Source organism: Ambystoma mexicanum, chromosome 9 (genome assembly GCF_040938575.1).
Source record: "Ambystoma mexicanum isolate Mex_15411 chromosome 9, UKY_AmexF1_1, whole genome shotgun sequence".
NCBI lineage: Eukaryota > Metazoa > Chordata > Amphibia > Caudata > Ambystomatidae > Ambystoma > Ambystoma mexicanum.
Window position 1 is genome coordinate 539,505,609 of NC_090931.1, and position 17,860 is coordinate 539,523,468.

Here is a 17,860-nt window from a genome sequence, read left to right on the forward strand (position 1 = left end):
AACCACTAGATCACCCCACTGGCCTGACACCACTGGCTCGAGAGCCACTCTTGCATGGGGCACATGCAAAGACAGGCATGAGGAACTAGGTAGACGAAGGAAGCCATCATCCCAAAAGTCGCATGATTTGCATTCAGTCACCTGATGACCGACTACATAGTGAGGGATCTTCTGTCCAAATTAGAGCCGCCAGAAACTGTTTGACCTGGCTGGGGGTTAGACTGGATTTCTTCTCGTTGATTGCGAATCCTATGTTGAAGAGGAGCTCTACCATCGCCTGGGTATTAGCCTGGCATGTTCCGTACAATTCCCCTGTTATGAGCCAGTCATCGATGTAAGGCTAGACTGGGATGGACTGCTTCCCCCCCCCCCCCCCCCCCGAGCCGTATTAACCTTGGGGCGAGCAGTAGATGTTTTGTCCACGAAAGCCGTAATCTGTCTAAGTGACTCCTAAGTCTTGCGCCCCTTTTCACTATTTCCAGGGCGTCGTCAACTGCCTTTCCAAATAGGTTGCATTCCTCCACAAGCTTGTTAATTAAGGAGGCTTGTGTCTCGGGTTTGAACCCAGAGTTCTTTAACCAGGCATGTAATTTTCGGGTTCCCTTCCCTGAGCAAGGGTGCAACCAGCGGTTTCAGCAAAGTCCAGAGTGTTCTTTAGTATATTCTGGGTCACTTGTCTGCCTTCTGCCATGACCGGCAGCAGACATTATCGGGTAAGTTCTGGAACCACCTGAAGACCATCCTTTGCTAGACCCCACTGAACACTACTGTAGCTCTCAAGGAGAGTGGTGTTGGTGATACGTAGAGTAGGCTGCAGAGGCAGAGACCAGCTTACCAAGGGCGTAACTTTTTTGCAGTCCTTGTCCGAAGGGGATTCTGCTGAGGACAGTGGTACCCCCTTCCATTTTGCGAGTGGTTGTAATAACCAAGGAGTCTGGTATGGCATGACGTCTAATGTACAGGGGGTCAGAGGGAGCTGGGCGAAAATGTTTCCACCTGGGGATTGACTGCCCGTGTAAAATGGGGATAGCAAATAAGGGGCCAAGCGCCTTTTAAAAGGGGATGGCTTGGCTAAACAAGTCTTTTCCTTGAGGATGTCCTCCACGAAGTCGGAGTTGGGGGCGGCTTCATGCATAGCAAATGGTCAGCTGCGCTCTTTAAGTGGGAGTTGAACAGAATTTGGTAAACTGGTGATGAATATCTCTGCAGGAGTAGTAGTAGGGGAATCAGCTATACAATGTGGCTTTAATAACGCGCCTGTACACAAATGTTTCAAGGTGCGAACCAGATGATGTCTGGGTCAGTGGTATGTTGCGGTGTGTGCAATGAGCCCTGGTCCTCTGCATGATCCCAGTCTGGGTCTTGATAGACTGGGCTTTGATCATATAGGTTAAACCCTTCATAAGAAACATCCTGGGTTGGGTCAACAGGAACTTTCCCAAGTTATCATTGTGGTGTCCCTGTGGTTCCTCCAAAGGAGACAACTGGGCACCAGGGGAAGGAAGTTTCAGAAATTTAGAGGGGATGGAGCAAGAGTTCAATTCCCTCGGTCTCTTCAAGGCTCTGTCCTACTGGTCTGAAAAGTCGATTAACTCCGCCATCTTAGCCATACACTGTTCAAATCTCTCCCAAGTCCATTCTGATGAAGCTGAAGGGTCAGGAGGTGGAAAGGGCTGCCTGAAGGGGATGAACCATTATGCAAGGCATTAAAAAATTGGGGGCCTGAGAATAGTCCTCTCTGGGAGAGGGGGTGCCTTTGTAGTCCCTGGCTGCTGAAAGGGTATCCAAAAGGAGCTCGTGAAGCTTCGGAAGCTCCATTGACAGCATAGAGGGTTTTGGTGCGCCTGAAGGTGCTGCCGCAGTCACCGTTCTATCACCTTTGGACGGCAGGTTAACAGTGGACTTTTTAAGAGGACCGCCAATTCCATAAGGAGTCCTATGCCCATTCACATGATTTGGTTGCGGTGAAGAGGCCAAACCGCGAGGTTCAGAAGATGCCGTCAAAAATATCCAGCGGGCCAACAGGCTTTGAGGACGGATGACCCCGTCAAAGAGGCCTTAGAGGTTGTGTGCTTAAGTACACATGGTGCGTGGACTCCCTTGTCGCTGGGGTGCGACTTCCCAGCCCAGATAGGCTTGCGTCAGCACTGTTATGGGAGACGGGCACTTGGGAGTGTGTAGGCTCCACAGAAAGGTTGATGGATTCCGAATCAGCGCCATGGCTGTCTAGGAATCCAGGGTCAAAAGTGCTGGTTGGGGAAAAGGCTTGCGGCCTGAATAGCATAGGCCGCCCACCGCTTGGTCTGCCTGTCTTTCCGCGTTTTCGGCCGAAAGAATTCAAAGGCCTTACACGAGCATTCGTCATGGTCACAAGGAAAACACTTATTGCATCCGCGATGATTGATTTCATGGGAAATTTGCCGTTACAAGAGGGTCAGAATTTAAACGGAGTCCTCTCCATAGCAAAGGTTGGCGGCAGCCAGACCGAAAAGAGAAAGAGGGGCGAGAGGCAATGCATTCTCAGAAAGAAGAAACAGGGCCCCACTCATCCTACCGTAAAGGCTGAGGGCTGAGGCCATATGGTCAACAGTTGCCAAGCAGTCGTAGATTTAGTCGGTGGCATGAAACCCACGATACAGCCGTCGGGAAGGCTGGCGAAGTTGAATAAATGACCGGAGGAATAGATATGCAGACTTCGTAAGAGTTTATATTGCAATAAGCGACCAACTAGGTTGGCGGGAAAAAAACAATCTGGTGGGAATTCGACACAAAGGATTTTGGGTACACTACATGTCACTTTCGCAATAGTTTAGTCACGCCAATGTCGACGTCCCTTTCAATCTTAGAAAAAAAATGCAATAGTCTGCGTTTACCACTAGATGCCAGACTACATGCACAGCATGTGATTATAAGCAGATCCACAAGCATCAGAAACACGTTTGTCTGTCTAGAATTGGCACCTTTTCGGAATGCTGAGACCTTTATATTGGCAGCCATTTAAGTTCGAAATGTCGAACTGGATGGCAGACATGTAAAGGAGATGGAGAAGCTGCACAAGGATGCATTCATCACTAGAGCAATGTTTTATGCTATTGAATTAACTAGGATCATCAAAAGACACTCTGCGGTTCCAGGATTGGCTCGACAATTCTGCAAGTCTTACTTTTGAGCAGAGGATTTGCGTTTGCTCCAAAAAGTATAATATTTTCAGGCTCTTTCCAATATTGGAATAGGGGAGAGATTTTATCGAGCAAGACATGTTCTATTCAGTCACTCCAACAACTTTATTCGGCCAAAAAGACCATCAAAGTACATCCTGCAAAAACAATTCTAGAAATAAAGATACAATTCTGAAGAGTTACAGGGAAACAGAAAAGAAAACCGGGCAATAACAGGCCGCCCCAGGCCGCCCCCTTCATAGGAAACCCTCAACAGTTCTTTGAGCCAATAGTCTGGACCCACCATCCCCTTGCTTCAGCCAGTCCCCATGGCGCCTCGGGCCCAAGGTTGTCAGATTTGCCACTGAAAGGGGACTGGTGCTAGAAAAGACCCCAGTATTTACCATGGCGAATCTGGGAGCGGTAGCAGAGCTGAGAAAAGGGTGTGTGCTGATTGAGATCCCACTCACGATTTTCCTGCCCACGCCCAACCTCCCAAAACCCTGTTTGCTGTACTAAGGTCCCAAAAAGACAGTTTGATGCTATCCAGGGTGTTCTTGCCCATACTTTGAATTCTGCAACACCCCGCCAAAGCTTCTCTGCGTACAGACGGGCAACCTCCAGAGGTTTTCAGCCAAAATAAACATTTATTAAATAGAACATCCTTTGGCTCTGTCTTGTTTACTGCCAGTTTGGGCACCCCTGAAGGAAGACTGTAGGGTGTTTGGACTTTCTTGTTCAAAGAGTTTGTGCTGGCCCCCAGACTTGAACGAGCCCTGGTCTTTTGGATTCAATAAAAACAGAGCCCATGACAGCAGAGGCCTGAGCCACCGATGGCAAAGACAATACACTCATGTTGGAGACCCTGCTACTCTCCCTGGTAATGGCATGGGGAACACAGGGGCAGTTATTGGAAAGCGATTCCCCTTGTGCCAGGTTTAGGTGGACGGCAATCCCTTCGGGGGTGGTCAGGACTAGGGGGACCTGTACAGGTAAACTTTCCAGGGGACTTTCCAGGGGTAAGATCTTATGCCCTTCGGCAGCTGAAGTGGTCACCATGGGCTCCTCCTGGACAATTCCACCACCCTTCCTTTGGGCCTCTAGTAGAGATTGTAACAGATCCTTAATGATGGCCATTTCCGCCAGAACTTGATTACACCCACACACCCTATGTAGGGGAGCCTCCTCTGAGAGTCGGTCAGTGGTCACATTACACTCATAGTTACTGGCGGCAGTTGGTTGGTTGATGGCCTCGACCATCCGGAGTGGGGTCAAACAGGGGCAGGGGCTAGCCCCAGAGCTTGTAGACGAGAGAACATCACTCAACCAACTGTTATGGGAGCTTTAAGAGGGATTGCCCCTTTGGCGGTTTGTTTCAGTCTGTCGCCTATAGCCAGGAGAGATGACGCAAGTGCTGAGGGGGTTCCATGGGAAAGGGGTTTGATGGTTGTGGCCAGAGCCGTGCTTTAGGACAAGGAAAGACTTAGTTCCAGCTTGCCGCCAGCAACTACGCTGGCATCCAGAAACAGTTCTAACAGTCCACCCTGATAACTGTACAGGGTGTCTTGGCTCCCCAGGTGCTGCTGGGCCGTTACTGGGGGTGTCCCAATGGCCCCCAAAGTAGTGCCCATTGTGGTGGCTGAGGATGCCCCCCCCCCTGTGGTCGCCGTCTCCTCAATACCAGAGTCTTGCGCTGGGATTTCTGCAGGGGGTCGGGGGGGGTCATGGCCAATGATTTGGGGTCAGAAACGGAGCGGGGGAAACAGGGATATGTGATCAATAGGCGGCTGCACCATAGCCGGTTCTTGTGCAGTTTCAGTGTCCAGATACTTTTGAGGGGGCCCACCGCACACCTCCATCACAGTCCTATTCCCGAGCTCACCTCTGTATTCAGTATCCAGTGCCAGTCCCACGTGTCTTGGTCTTAGAACTCCTGCTGAACTCCAAGCCTTGAACTCCAGCTGCGCTGAACACCAAGCAGCACCAAACACTGCGCCCTTGCCCCGCCGCAGACTTCACCGCTGCGGGGCTGGGGAGGTGCAGTTAAGCCCAGGTGGGCGGGGCCACAAAACAGGAAGTCAAGAGTCCCTCCAAGCGGCGCCAAATACTGCGCCCTTGCCCCACCGCAGGCTTCTATTATATTTTGTATGTGCAGGTGGATATATTAGCAGGACACATCTCACTTCCATAATTGAAGTTATAAATGATTCTTTAGATCTACTACCTCCAGTAAAAATTTAACACCTTTGCTTTTTCCTTACATTGAGCCTCTTTGCTCAAATTAAAATAGGTCAGTTTGTTAGGGTTTCTTGACTTGAGTATATATTCAAGCTTACAAAGACATGCATGTATAACTCACAAGAAACAAAAAAAAGGCAATGTTTTCACTTATTCAGAGACAGTCAAGTCACTATTGTTTTAATAAACATGATCAAAATCAAGCAGTAACATTGGCACATTACTCACCGTTAACTCATCTTCATCAGAATTGAAGAGATTATCGAGATCAGTGTAAGAGACAACCAGGTCGTTCACATGAATAAGGCTAGTTGATGCAGTGCGGCTATGAGGGGCTGCAGGCTGAGCGTCTACAAGAAAGTAAAGATAAATTAACTGTATTATGAAATCGCCAAGTATTGAGATTTTTAAACTCAATTGACAGTGTTGGGAGGGTTTTTCATAACCAATCGCTATGGGAAGCTAATCGAGGCAAACTCCATGGGGGGGGGGGGGGGGGAGTTTGGTGCTTTTGACAACTTCATCCAACCAAATTCTTACTGGGAAGCAGCACTTAAGTAGCAAGTCTTACTGATTGAAATGTGTATAGTGCACAAGCAGCCCGGGGGCATTTAGGCGCTGTAACCAAGGCGCTTACACCAAGATCAGATGGCTGGGAGCAGGTACAGTAACCGATAAAGTTAATAAGTATTAGAATTTCCACAGAGATGTAAACAAATAGGAACGTTCTCTTGGAGCAACTTTTCCTCCATATTCTATGGACCCCAAACCCCAAACCTTTTGCTTTCGTTTTTTCACCTTGTCCTGATGTTTAACATAGAAGGGAAGCTTGTGGCCTTTTACTCATTTGTTAGGGGAAAATTGGACTAGTCCTTCAGACTTATTACTGGCAAAGAACAAGTTACTCTTACCTGGTAACGTTCTTTCGATGGGATGGTCTGACAACTTATTCCATATCTATGACAGTAATCACCACAGCTGCGCTGCTTCGGAAAATCTTTCGGCGTCTGCGTCCTGCTTCGATGACGTCGATACGCCGTAATCGTGGACCTCCTCCGACGGCACCAGATATAAGAAGTAGGACGCACGACGCCCGTAGCCTCAGTTGTAGTTTTTTCCCCAGAACGTGTGGCACCAGTCTTCTGCCAGTCTGACCACACAAAGCCTTGTACCCGTACGCTGCAATTGCATAAGAAATTCTGAAATTCTGTAGCGGGGAAGGCAGGGAGGGAGTGATATGGAATAGGTCGGACCATCCCATCGAAAGAACGTTACCAGGTCAGAAAGTAACTTGTTCTTCGAGGGGATTGGGTCTGCCGACATACTCCATATCTATGACAGACTCCCAAAGCAGTACCAATGCAAGGAGGTGGTAAAAGAATTTAGAATACAGAAATTTAGAATGCCCAATCAAATTGCGGAGCAAAGGACTGCCTTGCCAAAGGCCAGATACTGCCCACGGATGGAATTAAGGGAGTAGTGACGTACAAAAGTATGTACCGAAGGCCAGGTGGCTGCATCACAGACGTTACGAATAGGAACACCCCTCTGTAAGGCAGTAGAGGCAGTCATACCCCTGGTAGAATGGGCCCGCAAGCCGACCTGTGGGTCCTTACCCGCCAAGCAGTAACACTCAGAAATAGCCAGAATAATCCAGCGAGACGAAATCTGCTTCGTCACAGCTTGTCCCAAACGCTTTCCAGCGTAACCAATGAAGAGGAAATTGTCCACTCTGACCCGGGACATGTGTGAAATCTAAAAGCTTAACGCTCTCCTAGGATCAAGCCTATGGAGCCTCTCCTCTTCCTTACCAGGATGTGGAGGATGATAAAACGCTGGAAGAGCAACCTTCTGGCCTAAATGAAATTCCGACACCACCTTCGGAAGAAAGGAAGGACGAACTCTAAGGACAACCCTGTCCTTATGAAACACAGTGAAGGGTGGCTGAACTGAAAGTGCCTGTAACTCACGCACTCTGAGCGGAAGTGAGCGCAACCAAAAATACAGTTTTAAGAGTTAACAGTCTCAAAGGGCATGAATGCAAAGGCTCAAACGGAGCACCCATCAGAAACTTGATAACAAGGTTCAAATACCAACCAGGCACCGAGAAAGGTGACGGGGAAACTCATTAGTGAGCCCTTTCAGAAACTGAGAAATTAAAGGAATTTTAAAATAGGAACACTTCAGACAAGCGCTTAAATATGGACAGCACCGCCAGGTAACCTTTAATGGTACCCACTTGAAGGCCCCTGTGGGCCAAAGAAAGCACAAAGACAGAATCATGGGAATGTCACATGCAAAAGGATCCGCATTCTTAACCCTGCACCAGTCGCAGAACTTAAGGCAACGGTACAGGGACTTTGTTGCGGGCCGTTTGGCCGAGAGCAGCACCTCCATCACGTCTTCAGTGAGGTCCCAGTCCCTATACCTCAACCTTTCAGAAACCAAGTGTGAAGGTTGAGGGATCTGACCTCTAGATGGAGAACCTGACATCCTCTCCCGTGAGAGCAGATCGTCTCGGTCGGGAAGATGACGTGGAGGACAGATGGCCAAGTCGAGAAGGTCCGGGTACCACGTCCTCCGGGCCCACGCCGGAGCAATGAGGATCATCCGGGAACCGAACCTCTGCAGTACTTGCGGGATGACAGGGACTGGAGGAAACGCGTACAACAGTTGGAATGACCACTCCACCACAAACGCATCTCCTAAGGCTCCTTTTGGAGAAAACTCCCGCGAGCAGAACAACTCGCACTTCTGGGTGACACTGGAGGCGAAGAGATCCACTTCAGGGGTCCCCCAAAAGGCGAACATCTCCAGGAGAATCTCCTGAGCAACTCCCACTCGTGAGAGATCGCGCTCTGCCGGCTCAGAGCGTCCGCCGTCTCGTTTTTGTCTCCGGCCAGATGAACTGCCGAGATCGAAACTTCCTGCTGGATGGCCCAGAACCAGAGCTGCATCGCCTCCCTGCACAGAGGAAGTGCATGGCCACCGTGTTGTCCTTCAGGATCAGGACATTCTTTCCTCGCAGAGTCGGCAGAAAAGCCTTCAGGGCTAGCCTGACGGCACTCAGCTCCAACAGATTGATATCGAGTCTGGACGCCGACGGAGACCAACGACCGCTGTCAACTCGTTGGCATGAGCTCCCCATCCCGTGAGGGATGCGCCCGTCGCAATCGTCACCTCCGGCCAGGGCAGCCAAAAGGGAGCCTCCCTCATCAGATTGCCTTCGTCGGCCCACCACAGAAGGTCCTGGGCAACCGTGGACGGCACCTGAACAAGGTCCGACATCCTGCCGGAAGACAGACCACTGGAGCTTGAGTGCCCATTGCAAAGATCTCATCCGCAACCTGGCCTCTGGCACCAGAAGAATGCAGGAGGCCATGAGGCCTAGCAGTCTCAAGAACTCAGACGCTGGGAGACTCTGGGCAAGTTGACTCGTGCACCATCTGCTGAATGTGATGAGCCCTCACCTGGGGAGGAAAACACTGCCCCGGGGACGTGTCGAGCACTGCTCCGATGTATTGGAGCCTCTGAGTTGGAGTCAAATGGGACTTCTTTAAGTTGAGGGAGAAGCCCAGCATGTGGAGGGAGTGGCAGGTGACTGACAGATGATCCAGGACTTGCTCGGGAGAGCGCGCCCTGATCAACCAATCGTCCAGGTAGGGGTAGACGTGAATCCCCCCTATCCTGAGGTGCGCTGCCACCACTACCATGAGCTTGGTGAAGACCCTCGGGCGGAGGTCAATCCAAAGGGCAGGACCCGAAACTGAAAGTGCGAGTCGCCAACTGCGAACCTCAGGTACTTCTTGTGCTTTAGATGCATCGGCACATGAAAATAAGCATCCTTGAGGTCAAGAGACGCCAACCAGTCCTGAAGTTGAAGTGCCTGGAGGACGAGAGTAGCCATCTTGAACTTGGTCTTCTTGAGGAGTTTGTTCAACCTGCCAAGTCCATGATGGGTCTCAATCACCCGTCCTTCTTGGAAATCAAAAAATAAGGGGAATACCATCCCTTGTTCCTCTCCGCTACAGGCACCAGTTCTATGGCGTCTTTCTCCAGCAGGGATTGAATTTCCTGTGCAAGGAGCGGATCCGGACTCTTCAAAGAGATTCCCCGGTGGATTGTCCTGAGGCCTCTGCCGGAAAGGAAAACAGTAGCCGCGGGTTATGATCTCCAGAACCCACATATCTGAAGTAATGGCGCGCCACTCCGCAAGATGCTGCTCCAGCCTTCCCCCAACCGGCGAACCATGGGACATGGCCTCATGACGGAGCTAAAGCGGCTGCGGCGTTGCCTGAGGGCAACGCTGAAGCGGCTGCGGCGTTGCCTGAGGGCAACGCTGAAGCGGCTGCGGCGTTGCCTGAGGGCAAGGAGGCAACAGCCCGAGCGGCCTTGGCACCTCGAGTACCTCGTTTTCCACCTCCGGCACTCCTACAGTGGCCCCTTTGACTAGCAGCTCCTTTCACTTTACCAAAGGATGAGTAATAACGAAAGGAACCCCCCCCCCTCCATTGCTGACCCTAAGAAAAAAAGGCGAAGTTTGGCGAGCTGCAGCATTCCCAACGACTGTGCTGCAGCTTTTGAGGTCTGCAACCTCAAGGCTCTCGTCAGCCTTGCTGCCAAAAAGATAGACACCATCAAAGGGCATGTTGAGGAGCCGGGCCTGCACATCAGGAGCAAACCCAGACCACTGCAAACCACGCAAACCTGCGTATCATGGTACTCGCCGCCATGCACCGGCTGACGCAATCTGCCATGTCCAAACCCGACTGAACGGCCTCACACATGGCATCCTTGCCATCTTGAACCATGGCAAGGAAACCATCCCGTTCGGGAATATGTTCAGCCGCCAAGGAAACAGTTCCACAGAGTGTGCGTGAAACGAAACAAGGCACATATGGAGTTGGCCGACTGAAGCGCCATACACCCTGCAGAAAACACTTCTTCGCCCAGCTGTCAAAACGCTTGTCGTCCCCATCAGGAGGGATGGTAGGGTAAGCCGCCTGCATTGCTGGGGCCGTAGCCGCCTGCACCACCAAACTCTCCGGAGTAGGGTGCTTGGACAAGTAGCAGGGGTCACTACTGGCTGGGCAGTATTTTCGCGGCAAAGACATGCCCACTGCAGGGAGACTCTCCGGAGCAGTCCAAGCCGCTGCCACCATTCTTTGCAGGGCCATATTGAATGGCAGTACAGGGTCAGTGGGTGGACCTTGATCGAGGATATCCATAAGGTCATCCTGCACAAAATCAACTGGGGGCGTCGACCACCCCAAGTAGTCGGTGACCCTCGACATAAGGCGCCGGTACGATGACTCGGCATGGGTGCCAGGCTCAGGACTACAGAATTCCACCTCCGGAGAGGTGTCCAGACCACTGGCGTCATGCAGTGACTTACGCAAGACCTCAATCTGGCTATGACCATAAAGAATCTCATCTGGTACCGTGTCCGGAACCAACCCATCATCAGAACCCTCATCCAACTCGGAAATATAATCCATAGGCTGGAAAGTGGGCATTGAACAGGGGAGAAAGACATGTTTTGCCTTAGCCAGAGCCTTTCCAGGGGGTTTCGCCCCCCTCCCCCCAACACCACAGCCTCGAAAGGCGTCGAGCGAACTGGTGTCGAGCGAACCGGCGTCGAGCGCGGCGCCGACATCGGCTTCGACACAGGCCTCGAGGGCAGAGCCCCGAGTATGTCCTTCGACAGCCTGGGCGCCAATGGCATTGACGACTTCCTCGGAGGCGGAGCCTCGAGAGATTGTCGATGACCTCGGCGTCGACGTCTTCTTCGAAGACGTAACAGGTGCACACGGGCTGGAGCGCATCGAGGACCGGGACCTGGAACGGGCATGACTAGAACGATTCCCCTGGTCCGAGCGGGACCTCTCCTACGAATCGTGCCGACCACCCGAGCCCGAAGGCGTACAAGCGGTGTCTCCAGTACAGTCACGACCGACCCCTCTCGGAGGCGCGGATGGACCGGAGCCCTGCAATTCAAGAATCGCCAGCATTGCCTTCCCGAAGGAAGCCCACTCCTCTGGAGAGGATCGCTTGGGGGGATAAGAAACCCGCCGACGGGCGGAGTTCTCCAAAGAGGACGGGGAAGGCGACCGATGACGGTGCTTCCGGGAGAGCCTCGAAGAGGCAGAGGAGCGGCGGGACCGAGACCCCCCCTAGACTCACGACTACAATGCGTAGAGTCGCTCCTCGAATCGTCCGTCGAAAGCCCAGGGGACCTCGCCTTCCGGGGCTTGGACACCTTACAGACCGACAGCTTCTTCTTACGTTCCCGCAAGGCCTTGGACGTAAGCGACTGACAGTCGACACAATCATCCGTGTCGTGGGCCTCCCCGAGGCACCAGAGGCAGGCGTTGTGCGAGTCCGTCACTGACATCTTGGACCTGCAGTCCCCACACTTCTTGAAGCCCGGACGCGCGGTGGAAGCTTCACGAAGAATATACTTCACAATACGAACAGGTTCGAAGAACCGAGGAAGCACAGCAAAGAGTCGAGGCGCGCCGAGATCTCCAAAGCGAACACTTTGTGGAAAAAAATGGAACTGAGGCTACGGTACAGGCGTCGTGCATCCTACTTCTAACATCTGGTGACGTCGGCCGTCGGAGGAGGTCCGAGGACGGCGTATCAACGTCATCAACGCAGGACGATTTTCCGAAGCAATACAGCTGTGGTGATTACTGTAACAGATATGGAATAAGTCGGAGGACCCAATCCCCTCGAACTATTTTTTTCTTCTTTTTACATGTAATCTATTTTGGGTAACTTTTCCATATTGCACAATACATCTTCCAATGCAATGGGGATGCTTTCGCATCACCATACACCTACACAAAGGATTTTTGTTGCTGTTAAATGTGCCTAAAGAAAAGTTGGTGGCAGCAGTTCTGTTTTTACTTGGCTCTCTCGCGTTTGGCTACTGTGGCTAGTGTCACAACATGGCCGTTCCACAAGGTTTTTCACTTGTTCTTTTGCCATTTTGATCTTTGGCCTTCTTTCCTTGTCAGGAAATTTGTTTGTGGTCATGCACTAGCCTGGGACAGCCTTGCTTTTTGCAGGCCAGTGCAGACCATGTGTGGAGAGCCAGGAAGTGAGCTGCGACTGTCTGGTCCCAATCCACAAACTGGTTTTAGTGTATCTGGAGAATGCACAAGTTAGCCCATAGTGGTCCAATATTGCACCACTGCCGGGGGTGAGGAGTGGCGATCTATTGGTTGGGCCGAGTTTCTGTGCTCACCTGGACTTTAGGATAAGGTGAGGTCTGCAGTCATTTGAGAGATCTGAAAAGGAGCCAAGTATCCTGTGTAGCTGTGCAGACGAAGGAAGACCTGTGGACCAGTCTTGAAGAGTACTGGCAACCAACTCTCTCTGCCATCCCAGTGGAGTGCCGTCTGGCTACTGATCCTTAAAGACCCTTTGGACTGATGGTAACCAACAGTTGACATCTTCTCGTAGCCCTGTAGTTTGGAGTCCTTGGGCCATCCAGTGGGCTGACCAAGATCAGCTTTGGCTACTGCTGCAGAAGCTTCACAGTTCCATGTTTTGACTGGGAACGTCGGGGGTCCTCATCAGCTTGTCCTGCAAGTAGCCTTCCTGCAAAATGTCAGAGTCCCAACATCAACGGGTCCCGAGATCAAAGGCTTTCTTCAGCCACATCAGTAATGCCAACTTGCCGTGAATCATTGACCTTCGCTGGAGCTGGGCTTCCCACATTAGGTAGAGTGTCCACTGGAAAGGGTCTCATTCTACTGCTGGACCCGACCAGAACTTGCACCCGCAGATCCAGGGCAAGTTGGTCGGGAAAACCTACCTCCAACGACCCCCAACCGACCAGCGAAGGGGTCTTGGGGGCAGGGGGGGTGGGGGGGTATGGTAACTTATCATTGTACAAAGCATTTTACAATCCAGTACAAAGGGGTACACTTCGTTTTGCAATAGACTAACACTCAAAGATTTTGGTTATTCTAGGTGTGCTAAATGGACAAGCTGGCGACAGCAGTTACCTTATCCTATTTTTTTTTTTTGTTTTAGCTTTACCGCGTTTGGCAAGCAACTGGTCAAACCTGGCCATGCCACAAGGTTTTTCGTTTGTCTATTTTTTTTAATGTATTTAGCATTAATTTCACTGCACAAAGTCCTGAGGCATCTAAGAGCTAGTTAGAGAAGGTGCATCATTCGGACATAATAGGTGAGGATATATAGACTGGGAAAGCTACTCATGTTATGGGGACTAACATCAGATTGCATACAAATCTCATAATCGGTACATAGAACCATATGTTGGTTCGTTAATACCTAAATGTTCCGTCTGCGTTTCTAATTAGGTCTTCATACATATTTGACATTTAATCATCACCCTAATCACGTCACCATTAGTAATGCTATTTCAGTCTGATTTGTACCATTTTTTTTGAACCCCACAAACGCAGACCAATTAGATGAATGAATACAACTTGAATATATGGAACTATCAGGATAAGTGTATAAGGTTAGCGAAACATTTTAAAGAACCATTATCACCTTGCTTTCAGTGTGACAGATTATCGCCTCAGATGGATATACATTACCATTTATGTGGTGAACACACCTAGTTCCTACACATCGCAGACAGGTTTTTCACTTAATCACCCTTTTGAGGCCGACAGATCTTTTTTCAGTCTTCCGATTTTTTGTATCTGTTGAGGCGGATGCAGTATACGTGGAGATAGAAAACAACGGCATCCCCCGCACCCCCCCCCCCATCTCTAATCTCGCAAGTTTCCTTTAGATTTTTAATGAGTAGCTTTAAACTCTACCTTTGATAGGTGTGTTTCTTCTGTTGCAGCATATTAACTTTTCACACATCAGGAGATCACTGACAGTCTTTAAATTCGAGACTATTCACATGTTCTGATATATTTATTTAATCCACGCGCACCTTTGCTTCGGTTATATCTTATCAAATATCCTGATCACAATAACCAGGGATTACATAGTTATGTTCTCTAAAAACTTCAATAAAAATATGGGAGTATGGGCAAAAAAACAGAATTATTGCCGGTCTTGGGTTTTACAGCCCAAAAAAATGGCACCAGGCAATGTGATACTGTTCCTGAAGTGGTGGAAAGTGAAAAAGGACACGTTTGCCATAGTGACCATTTTTAAGCCAGGTATGGAGCACCACGCATTCATCTGACGCGAGTAGACGGGACACAGACTTTATCGGTAAGCCCTAACGTGCCTCCCTACACAGACGTGTGGGGGGGGGGGCTCTCAATATGTCAGTAGATCCTTGACACATCAGGAATGAACGATACGAATGCACACCGTATGCAGTAGAGGGCCATTCACAATAGAACAATTAACCATTCTAATCACAGCATTTTGTTTACATCAGCATGAGGCTTGATACACATGCGATATTGCCAGTCACCTTTTAATTAATCATTTTTGAACAAATGCCCAAAACTAATCGCGTCCCGTACAGACAGATGCAGAGAACGCTTCGAGATATTACTAGGTTAATACATCTATTACTAACAGTGAACGGCGCCGACCTTGACATGAGTTTTGCATGTTGTCATTGAACATATGTATAATTGATGGTTACTACGAAAGGCTCATAACTTCACTCTTCGCCTAAACAAGGACCAATAAATAAGTATTAGTTATTTTATGTTACGCTAACTCCCCGATTGCCATCAGCGCACGTACATTTAGGGAAAGTACCCTACCTTTTCAGGAGGGATTCAAGCCCATGATTCTTGGATAGGTTACCCAATATACATGGAAATTAGGGACGCCAAAGGGACCATGCCCCTTTTTTCTATATATTTTTCGAATGTTGGGTTTGCATAGACAGTTTGTACATGGGGCAAAGAGGACGGCTAAACTTGTTCTGATTCTCTATAATATAACCTTTTGTCTTAATGTTTGAAAAAAAACTGTAGACCGTGCAACTTTAGGGAAGATACATTTGTGCTTTTTGTTAACTCATTGGCGGTATAAACCTCAGGTATTTTCTTTTGTGACAATGTTCATAAAATTAATTGATGCATCTTTTCTCTATTTTTCTCTGTTTCTGCAACCTACTATCCACTCTACCCAACTTCCCTCCCTTATGTCCGTGATCATCACTTTCATTTTTCTGCCATTTCTGATGATTTTTATATATTTTTTTAATCATTGTAAATAAATCTGCTTCATGTTTATTTGATGCAAATGTATGTAGTGTTAACTTGTTATGGTTTGACATAAATTTGCCTGGATTTGAGAAAGGCACTGTGTAGTGCTGAAACACGTGTAATCAAAAGGGCACTACCGTACAGTAACAGTTCTTGGATTTCAATTTGCTTGCCAGAAAGGCACCACTTTAAGATAAAATTTACTGAAACACCCTGAACTTGTGTGGTGCATTTTCTTGTGTGTGGAGAAAACAACGTTTTTCCGTAATAGGTACAGATATACTGACTGGGAAAGCTATTCATGCTACGGGGAGCTACATCGAGTTGCATCGAAGGGGCATGGTAAGTACAGGAAACAGCACAGTGGAAGTTGGAGCATTTTCAGAATAGGTAGTTACAAGAGGGAACAATCCGACACAGCACGAGACCGATTAGTTCGTAGTAGATCGTTACTCTAATTAGACAGCGGGAGTGATCGGGAAAACTGACATTGTCTCACACCTAATGGAGGGTCTACTTTAGGAGAGCAGACATAAGGACTGATGTAAGTAAACGCATAGGCATGTCTAGACTCTGGGTTTGCAGCATGTTGACCACAGGGGTGATCGAAGGCAGGATTAGAGAGGTGACTAGCATGCATTTTGAAGTGAAGTGCAATGGGCGATTTAAGACATGACATGCTGCAAACGTGCAACGACGATCAGCCTCCCTTTAACAAGTGAGGTGCAAACAGAAAGTCCAATAACTAAATGTGCATAGACCGCGTTACCATAGGGAGGATGTCCTTTGGCCATCTTGTTTTTTAGCCTTCTTCCTGCCCAGAGAGGCCAGGAAAATCCTAACATGGACCTTCCAGTGCCCGGAAAAGCAGAAGCTTTTGGCAGGCTACTGGAGGGCTGAGTGTTTGCTGGCAGGATCTGGGCTGGGACTGTCCAGTCCCAATCCACAAACTGGTTTCAGTGTGTCAATGGTATGCATGAATGTTCCCGCCAGTGGTCCTGATTGGACTGCTGCAGGGGGTAAGGGAGGAGTTGGTTTGGGGGGGGTTAGTCCTGTCATTGGCTGGTAAGGGCAGCAGCTCATACCTGGCTTTTAGGATAAGAGGAGGGCCCCTGAACCCATTCTCAGAGAACCTGTGGAAACCTGAAGGAGCCAAGACTTCTATCCAGCTGTGAGACCTGTGAAGAAACTAGAGACCTGTCGGAAGGAAGGCTGGCTACCATCTTCTGCTGCTGTCCTGGAGGAGCCCCGTCGTACTGAAGATATTTAGCAGTCCTGCGTAGGAGATGCAACCCTTCGAGTGAAGGGAACATCCATTCCAGACGTCTGCTCTGCGCCCTGGTACGAACAGCCTTCCAAAGTGTCCCGGGACCGTCCTGTGGCAGACTAATTCCAAATTGTGCTACCGTCACCGTTTTCCGAGATTAGACCTGGAACTTGGGGATCCTCAGCTGGCCCTGCGAGACCAACCTCTGTGCAATGTGCACCAAGGGGACCAGAGAGGGAAAGTCCGACCACAGCAGTTGAGGCCCTTTGAGTCACCATGCTGGGTGACCATGTCCAAAAATCGCTTACCATACCAGAGTCCAGTCCTGAGGGGTCCTTCATAGAGTTCTGCTGCATTCTTCAATCGAGAATCCTTGCAACAGTAAGACACCAACCGGAGATCAGCTAGAATCTGCAACGCCTGCAAATGGAGGACTGCGACTTTTGGTGGGAAAAGCAACCTCGGACCCTCTTAGTTTGTCCTGCCAAGTCTGGGGAAGAATCAGAGTACGAGGGTTAAGTTACAGAACTTACCTACCCATACTAGTTTAACCATAAGAATCCTTCACTGGGCCACAGAGACCCTGCCTGAATTTATTCTTGCTTCAAAGATTGTGGAATTTTACCTGAACTATTGGAAAAAAGGTCCCAAACAATTTAGGGCTGGACAATTTAAGGGATCATTCTCTGTGAACCTTGAGTGCATAATAACCTTACTTTCAATTGCAGGAGTGTGTTGAATATTATGCCCTTTAATAAGTGAATGGATATAAGTATCTATTTATCTTGTGTGATAACTACTTGCTAGTCAATTTTCTATAGTGTGTTTTGGCCAATTAAAACATTATTGTATGTTTATACATTCTGCCTAAGTGTAATCTAGAATTCCCATTGTGTCAACTCACTGTGGACCCATTGCAAGCTCACCACCTGAAGAACGTAGCCTAGACCGCCTGTCACTGCTACCTGTACTGATTTGGCTACAGCTCCCCAGAGATGTCCCCGTCACAATATAGGTTG

General features: G+C 49.3%; 1 protein-coding gene across 1 annotated transcript in view; it reads right to left on the reverse strand.

Moving 5' to 3' along the window:
- MED13 (mediator complex subunit 13) overlaps window positions 1-17,860 on the reverse strand; it is a 1,760,496-nt gene that overhangs the window by 1,105,262 nt on the left and 637,374 nt on the right. The window contains exon 12 of the mRNA XM_069615091.1: window positions 5,625-5,746. Coding sequence (XP_069471192.1) covers window positions 5,625-5,746 — 122 coding nt within the window. The remainder of the gene's footprint in view (window positions 1-5,624; window positions 5,747-17,860) is intronic.